This window comes from Atta cephalotes (assembly GCF_000143395.1).
Source record: "Atta cephalotes unplaced genomic scaffold scaffold00065, whole genome shotgun sequence".
Lineage (NCBI taxonomy): Eukaryota > Metazoa > Arthropoda > Insecta > Hymenoptera > Formicidae > Atta > Atta cephalotes.
The window spans coordinates 230,600-239,555 of record NW_012130129.1 but is presented as its reverse complement, the minus strand read 5'-3'; the positions used below and the strand labels follow the sequence as shown (position 1 = coordinate 239,555).

The window sequence follows — 8,956 nt, the reverse complement described above, 5'->3', positions numbered from 1 at the left end:
AATATATATATATATATATATATATATATATATATGTATACATGTAGATATGTACATATATATGTAAATATACTGGATGTTCAAAATAAAGTTATAAATTTTTATCTTGGAAACACGGCATTATTGAGAAAAATTGTTCAAACAAAAGTTGTAGGGTTCAAAAAGATCTATTTACTGATTAATTTAACCTTAAGTGGCGTCGCCAAAATCAGATCAAGATCATGTCGATTTTTTAAAATGGAACATTTTTGTTTTCAGAATCTAATAGCTGATGTCGAGTTTTCCTATAAGAAAATTTTTTTTTCATTAACTTTTTGAGTTATGATGCTTGAAAAGTTACAATACCACCGGCATTAACATTACCCAAGGTATCCGACCGACGACTAATTATAACGCAAAAACGGTATTTAAAAATTCGCTCAAAAACTAAGGGATTATAGATAAATATAGTACGAATCATACTGAATCAAAGAAAATGAGATCAAATATTAATTATAAAGCCTTAGAAAGATTGCAATCTTTCAAAAAAGTATCATTCTCGATAGTATCAGTGTGCTCCTTGCCCAGATGAAGAACGGCTAGGTTCACGAAACGTTGGCATTAGCTGGATCACGATACGGCGATAACCCGCAAACCTTTTGACATCTTTGAACACTTTTCTTTCTTGGCTGAATGGCATGTTCATGAAAATCGAACTAACTTTGAATGATGATCGTTCTCAATCAGTACTTCGTGAACAATAGCCGTCATGTTAAGATCCATCATATCGAATTTTCGAAACAGCCAGAGCTAAAGAAAGTAGACATGTGTACTTATATTATAATTTGAGCTCAGAAAGAAATTTTTTGGTTGAATTGAATTTTGAACGGAGAGGATGGCCGATTTGATAGTGAATGCCCCATATTTAATAAATTTTTTTAATATGAATATTGAAAACTTGCAATTTTCCATACAGCTTTTATCCAAGAGATATTATAAACATTTTTAGGATATTCAGAAGATATAAAAGTGAAATGAAAATATTTCGAATTATAAAATACCCAGCAAACACTAGTTTGCAAACATGTAACGTATATGTTAATTGTAATTTCCTACTTAACAATATAACTCTAATAAAACTACATTATTCGCTATCACGAGTTAACATATACTGAAGATCTATCGTTATCATTAACTTCTGTATTCATGCTTCCTACTATATTTCAGCAGAGGGCGTATTCGTAGATCATTTAGTGTGTAGTGCACAGTGCCTTCGTTAAGTTTAATTAAAGTTCGGAAATAGTGAAAAAAAATGAAATATCTCGCCATTTACTTTTTCGCATGCTTCGTCAAGATTACAAATGTGTTTGCAAAGGTCGAAGGTATTTAAATATAATTTAATCATTATGCTTCTCTGACAAGTATCATCACAGTTATGACTGAGGAGATTATAAAATCTTAAAAAATAGTTCATGAAATTTTATAAAGCATTCTCTTAGTGTTCAAGGATATAGGATTAATCACTGATCAAACCGCATAATAATTTTAAATGCTGTAGTTTTCAAATGATATTACAAAGTTTAATAAAGTGTTCCCGCACATTTTACGGAGGACAAACATTTTATACATAACATATTATATAAGTTAATTTTTCTATTTGTAAAAATGCGAAATTTGTTTTTCGGCAAATTAATGTTTTTATCATGTTATCACATCTGTTTGAACAAATATATCTGAAATAACGAAGATTGAGTATATTGTCACTTATGATGTAGATAGCCGACACTGGCATGAGTTAGCGAACAAAGAACTGGAAGAATCTCTTTCGTATCACTGGAATCTCAAAAAGGCGAAAAACGTGATTCTCTTTGTGGGTGATGGTATGAGTCCCGATACTATCGCGGCTAGCAGAATTTATCGTGGTGGTGAGATCAGTCGACTTGCCTGGGAGCACTTTCCCCATATTGGAATACTGAAGGTCTCGTGATTTTTATTAGATATGTATTGTAATTAATATATTTTATATAAGATCTTCGTGTGTCGAATGTATCTTTTGTTGATAATATAGACTTATACCACAAACCAGCAAGTTCCCGATTCAGCTTCTTCCGCCACCGCTCTTTTCGGAGGAGTCAAGACGAATTATGAAGTTGTAGGAGTAGACGTGAACGTGGAATTGAATAATTGCGAGGCAAGCTTGAATGTGAATTATCACGTGGATTCATTCATAGCATGGGCCCAAGCAGCCGATAAAGTCACAGGTCGAATCCGATTACAATTATATTCCAATTTTAGAAAATCTTAAGGGGATCCTAAAGCCATTTATATTACCGATTAAATCGTAATTTTTGTATAATAATTATTTTCTTTCTCTTTTATAGATTCGAAAATTTTTTTCTAGCATCAAAAATTTTTTTTTGTTAAGATTTCAATTTCAAAATTTTTGTTGTTCTCAGAATAAATTTCACCTCGTATTATATATACAGACATGTCATATTAATGTGACATATTTTAATCCTTCCTAAAAGGATTTCCGAATTCGTAAAAGAGAATTTTAAAAAGAATGAAGTCCTTGCAAAGCACGTAATTTCATTTTAGAAGAAATATTTTTTTCTTTGCTTTGAATCTTAATTCTAAACAAACTTAGTATTGTTCGTTCAATCTGAATCCCATCTTACATTTATTTTCAACCTACAAGCTGTAAAACTTTTATATCAAGCAAACGTTACCCCCAGTCAGAAGAGATACTACTAACGGTCGATGCTTATGGAAATTTGCGTGCCTGTTAAAATTTAAGTGATTAAGTAAGAAACTAGTAATATAGTACTAATTTCATGATTTATTAGTTTCGTAGACATTTACATATATTTAAAACTTAATAATATTCGATTTTTACTTAAAGTGATTTTAATGATATCATCTGAGTTTGATTATCAATAGAGATGATAACTGCAGAGAAAAAATTGTAATTTTTCGGCAATATATAAGCTATTATATATTATAGCATTAAAAGTATGCACTAATTTATACAGTATTTATATAATAACAAAATCGTGAATTTAATAATGTATTATTGAAATATTTATGTTAATAATTATAAATTTATTTTTTATTAATTGTCGATAAAGTCGTTTTTCAACGTTTATCCCCAGGCCCCCCGGGTTCTATTGATAGTCTATAGATAGTCACAAAAATTTGTTCAATAATCTTTAATAGTATCTTGTCGGTGTCAAGTGATAGTTTTATGTGTCAGAAAAAGTGAATTTTTTATTTTTTCTGAAATTGTGTTTTTCAGGTTTTCATTTTATGCATTCTTTAATTCTATAAAAGAAATTTTGCAATCTGTGAAGTCAATCAGAGATTTCTTCTAAAACGTAATCGTAATAAAAAAGGATAATTTTAGGAGCTCCTTAACGATTGCCCCTACGCATAAATAATTATTTTTTGTTAAATTTTTTTGTTAAATTTTTGCGATTAATCTTTTCGTAGTATTAATTTATACAAAAATATATTAAACTATGTGTGTATATATATATATATATATATATATATGTGTATTAAACTATATATATGTCAATTAATAATTCTTTCAAAAAGTTTAAAGTATTTTTCAAAATCGTTTCAAGTATTTTTGTTTTAATTGTAATTACTAGTTTATATTTTTGTAAAACATAACGTAATTACCGTACAGGTTTTGTGACGAATACTAGAGTTACTCATGCCACTCCGGCACCGCTTTATGCTCACTGTGCAAATCGTAGATGGGAGTGCGAATCCAATATGCCTAAAAATGCTATTGGCTGTAAAGATATCGCCAGACAATTAGTGGAGAATGAACCGGGAAAAAATATTCGAGTAAATAAAGAACGAGCTGTGTATTTTGTTTAATTATGAGAATAAATAATAATACGTTTACTTTTTTATAGGTAATTATGGGTGGTGGTAGACAGGTGATGAAATCCAACGTGAGCGCGAGCGAATTTGATCCGATAGATACATGGGCTTGCTACAGACAAGATGGTCGTGATCTCATTAATGAATGGATGAGAGATAAGTCTGATAGAAATTTAGCTTATAAAATCGTACAAAACAATGAAGAATTATCCCGGGTTGATATCGATAATGTAGATTATTTGCTCGGTATTTTCGCCAATGGTCACATCGCGATGGACTGGAAACGAGAACAAGGTCCGAAGGGACAACCGAGCTTAGAAGAAATGACTGTGACAGCTTTACGAATTTTACAAAAATCCAAACAAGGATATTTTTTGATGGTACAATTATCATCTTGGATAAGATTATAAAATAAATTAATATGACTGCTCTTCCAGGTCGAAGGTGGTCTAATCGACTTTGCTCATCATCGCGGTCATGCTGCTCAAGCACTGCTAGAAACTGTCCGATTTTCGGACGCCGTTAATACTACTCTTAGAATGATTGATCCTGATGACACTCTCGTAATAGTTACGAGCGATCACACGCAGTCAATGAATTTCAACGGATACAGTCCTCGAGGTTCATCCATTCTGGGTAAGATCAACGCACTGAAAAAAGGCTGGTATTTGTGATTGTGAGAATTGTATTATACAATTATAATCATAAACATATATCAAAATTGTTAAAAGCCATCCATTTTTATATTTATTACTGCTAATGTTAATAATATAATATATATAAATTATAATAAATATTAACAGAGAATGGAAAGTTACTTTTTAAAGATAATAAGTTACAATTATTCGTTATCGAGTAGAAAAAATAAGTTATCAATTTTTAAAAATAACTCGTTACAATTATTTGAAAAAAATTTTCATTACTTTTCCGTTACTTTTTTAAAATCGATAACTACCCATCAGAGCGGACGAGTGTTTAGAGGGAGTGCTTTTTTATTCTCAAGCTTTCTATGAGTGACTTGTGTCCATCAATCGAACCGTATCCAATTGTGTGTGAAGTAACGATAAAAGTAACTGTAAAATTCATTATCTTTACCAAAAAAATTATAACTACGTTATCGTTACAGTTACCAAAAAAAAGTAACATAGTTAACAGTGATATTACCAAAAAAGTAACTTGTAACGAGTTACTTCCATTTCCTGATTATATTTACTAGTTATATATATATCGAAAATATGTTATTGGCTGCGAAACTTAATAATTTATTACATAATCTTTTTATTGCCAATTATACAATTATTTTTTTGTATGCAGAACTGTATAAATATAATTATTTTTACTAACATTACAGCAGTAATTATATACAGCAGTAATAATTATAAAAATGAAGCTGTTAGACATAATTATTTTACCTTGATTATTACAAATGGAACTTCTATTGTTGTAATTATACAAGGAAATCACAAATATCAAACTTTTTTCTCAGTGTGTGTATGAAATTTTTTCGGACCATTTATTCTCATGCAAGAATATTTCAGGAATCGCTCAAAAATCTAAATACGACGGGATACCATATACCACATTATCCTATAGTACGGGTGGCTTGAACAATGTCGCTTACATCGTGGGTGATGACGGTCAAGTCAAGAGAATCGATCCATCCAAATCGAATACTAACGATTTTACTTATAGTCAGCAAGCTACAATCATATCGGATGAGGCTCATCACGGCGGTGGAGATGTAATTGTATATGCTATAGGTACGTCAATGTTTAATTAATTGTTACGAAAGATTGCAGTTAAAAAATATAGCAACTAAAATATTTTTTTTTAATTATTGGACAATTTTTTCCCAGATTTAATTCAGCAAATATGCCGCTAAAGATAATTCATTATATCATTATTTTGTCGAAATTATGTCGAAATTATGTGCAAACAGTATTTTAGAAAAAAGAGTTTCTGCATTTATTTTTATAAATATACTTGTATAATTGCAGATACAAATTTTATGAAAGATTCGTCATATAATTTCATAAATGTTATCCTAATATCGGAATTAGGTGCAGAAAGTAACAATGACATCACATCAATATTATTATAATTTCCCACTTAACAATTAATGTAAATGCAATATAACACGTATTGTACAGAATAGTTACATTAATAGGAAATTGTAATAATGATGTAGTATTATTGTTAGTTTATATTCTACGGATTTAAACAAATTGATTCTACTTCTAGTGTTAAATACTTTGAGTATCATTTTCTTTACAGGACCGTATGCCCATCTTTTCCATAGCGTGCACGAACAGAACTATGTTGCACATGTTATCGCATATGCTGCAGGAATCGGTGGGTATTCTAACAATGCGGAAAAATCTCACTGCATTCTATATCCAGTTGTTTTATATAGTAGTCTGATCTTATTAACTTTCGTGTATAAATAAATCAGTGAAGTTAATAAAAGTATTATCAGTTTTTTATTTTCCATAAAAATCAATATCAATATGATTGCTAAAGGCGTGAATCTATACGCATAAAATAACTCTTATCATGTGTAATTAAGTGGTATTGCAAGTGCCTGTGAAATATCACTTGTACCCACATTATCACAGATTAGAGTAACTTTTAATGGCCACATCAGGGTCCTATCCATTTCTTCTTGTCGCAACAAATCGAGAAACAGTTTTACAAATCCACCTTTCGCATTATATACATATACATATATCATTCGCTCGTTTATTTACAAACATATATTAAAAAATAATTCTCAGTCTTATGCTGCAGAGGATAAAGACACTCGCAATACTTGCGTTGTGAAGTAGAATGCAAACAGTCCTCCGAGATTACGTTTGAGAACAATCAAGATTATGCTTCTGCTTAAAAATACATTATTGCATTTATACATTATATATATATATAGTTTATAAAAATGTCTTCTTTACAGTGTATTCTATACATTTACGCAATTCCAACTTAACGATTTTAACAAGTATAAAAAAGAAAAAATACATGAAATCGATGATCGAAAACGTTATGTGAAAAAGGAAGGGCTACTTCAAGATGGAAGAAGTTATCGGAGTTTATCAATGCGAACTCGTTAACATATGTTAATGTTTTTGTCGGTTATGCACAGAAAGTAATATTTATGTCACGTAACATGATGAAACACGCAAACTCCGAATGTGGAGTTTTCTTTGTTCCTTTTATTGTCTTTAGATGACGAAACAATGATGAAAACGACGGAAGATCACTGCCCTCTTTTCCTCTCACAATTCTTGATGTCGTGCAACATAACATCATGTAACAGTATTTTAAGCGCGATACCGCCGAGGAAGAGCACTGAGGTGACCAGGAAGATGAAACCAGGGGTATACTTGCCAAAAATCATCAGACTACATAAGGTCATCATTTGAAAGACGAGCAGCAACGGAACAAAATACACGGCCGCAGTTAAATAGCATGAGTACTTGCGCTTCGGTTTTTTGACCGACCTGTTGAACCTTGCAGCAAGTTTAGTAGAGTCGTTATTTGCTTCTGGAATTGCTTTTTGCACTTCGACTGGTTTCTCGATGCGGATTTCATGCAGCACAGATAGACGCAAATTCTCGTACGTGACCAGGAGATTGATCGTGATCTCCTGAAGAAAATGGCTGAGGTAGTCGTGCATCTTGCGCGCTAAAGGATGCGACTTGGAATTATCAAAAGAGTAGAGAAGATATGGTAACAAGTTGAGATTCTGGCAACAATGGCGGATCTTCTGCATCGACGCGTGTCGGAATAACATCGGTGGCCTGCTGTAGTTTCCATCTGTCATTGGAAGAGAAAAGAATACTTAATCACGATATTATGTAGTTACTATCATTCATGAACCAAAAACATTTTTATTACATGATATTTCAACTATAATAATTTTTTGCGATAAGAAACCATTAAGATATTATTGGATAAATATGTCTCCTATTAAAGTATTTAAAATTAGAATTCGATTTAAAAAGAAACATCTAAAAAAGATATTTAAAATTATAATTCGATTCATAAGATTTCTGCACGTGATAATGTGATATACATTTCAGTGCTGCTGGAATGTTCCATGCTATTTAGGAAAAAAGAGCTGAGACTGAGAAAAAGATAATGAATTCGAATGTTTTGTTTACCCTTAAACATATCGGACACTCGTCTAACAAGAGTTGGTTTCCTCTTTAGGTCATCTTTTTGTTCCATGATCTCAGACGTCTGTGACATTTTAGTACGATGTTCGGAGAATATGTTTAATACCTATCTGTGATCCTATCTGATCTACCAATCAGAGATCGGTACTATTTTCTTCACGTAAAGCTCTCTTCCCTCAGGGAATATACTCGGAATATCACCTGAAAAAGATAAGCGCATTAGTGAATATAAATTTAATTTTTTTTTACATTTGAAAATTATTGTATAAAGTATTTAGTGATGACTATATAAAAAAAATTGTGTAAGTATAGAAAAAAAATTAATAATTGATTAATAATTGTCGCTAAGAACAGAATACATATAGTGACAGAATAGAAACATAAATTAAATAAATAAATGAGATTAACGAATAAAATTAATTGATTACCGATCTTTGGTGACAACTTTTGATGAAGGTCACCAGTGAGCGTTTCGACCAGTACTGAAAGATTCTCGTCATTCGAACTGTCGAAGTTGTATAGTTAAAAAAAAGGCGTCACGATTTGATAGCCTGTCGACCCGAGATTAATTCTTTGACGCAAAAATTTCTCGTCACTTAACGATCGCAAGAAATATGCATGTCTGATTACAAAATTTTTTTTTCTTGAAATTGTTAGATGAACTATTTTTTAAAGCCTCCAATCCTATTACATCTTATACTGAAAACTTGCAATTATTGATCAAAATTTAATTAGTATTTTAAACTAACGACAAAAATGTTTTCTTAAAGTATCTAAAAATTTAACTGGACAAAAATCTGAAAATGATTTCGTTGGACTATCAAAATAATTATACATATATGTATATAGGAGGTTCAAACTGATTGCTAAAATGTAAACGCTTTTAACAGTATTTATCGTCAACACATTTA

At 30.9% G+C, this 8,956-nt stretch overlaps 2 protein-coding genes across 2 annotated transcripts; one reads left to right on the top strand and one right to left on the bottom strand.

Annotated features, from left to right (window-relative positions):
• The first annotated feature begins 1,291 nt into the window (after positions 1 to 1,291).
• LOC105623822 (alkaline phosphatase, tissue-nonspecific isozyme) lies at positions 1,292 to 6,320 on the top strand. The gene is made up of 8 exons (XM_012205198.1): positions 1,292 to 1,361; positions 1,755 to 1,957; positions 2,048 to 2,240; positions 3,671 to 3,834; positions 3,906 to 4,253; positions 4,311 to 4,509; positions 5,412 to 5,633; positions 6,148 to 6,320. Exons 1-8 carry the CDS (start codon positions 1,292 to 1,294, stop codon positions 6,318 to 6,320), a joined length of 1,572 nt encoding a protein of 523 aa, XP_012060588.1.
• Positions 6,321 to 7,123: 803 nt separating this feature from the next.
• LOC105623821 lies at positions 7,124 to 8,118 on the bottom strand. The gene is made up of 2 exons (XM_012205197.1): positions 8,031 to 8,118; positions 7,124 to 7,683 (listed from the first exon to the last, which is right to left on the bottom strand). Exons 1-2 carry the CDS (start codon positions 8,116 to 8,118, stop codon positions 7,124 to 7,126), a joined length of 648 nt encoding a protein of 215 aa, XP_012060587.1.
• Positions 8,119 to 8,956: the final 838 nt, after the last annotated feature.

Coding starts and splice junctions, on each gene's coding strand:
- LOC105623822 (XM_012205198.1), top strand. CDS start 1,292: ATGAAATATCTCGCCATTTACTTTTTCGCATGCTTCGTCAAGATTACA. Junction 1,958..2,047: donor CCCATATTGGAATACTGAAG/GTCTCGTGATTT, acceptor TTGATAATATAG/ACTTATACCACAAACCAGCA. Junction 3,835..3,905: donor AACCGGGAAAAAATATTCGA/GTAAATAAAGAA, acceptor ACTTTTTTATAG/GTAATTATGGGTGGTGGTAG.
- LOC105623821 (XM_012205197.1), bottom strand. CDS start 8,118: ATGTCACAGACGTCTGAGATCATGGAACAAAAAGATGACCTAAAGAGG. Junction 7,684..8,030: donor AGTGTCCGATATGTTTAAGG/GTAAACAAAACA, acceptor TTCCAATGACAG/ATGGAAACTACAGCAGGCCA.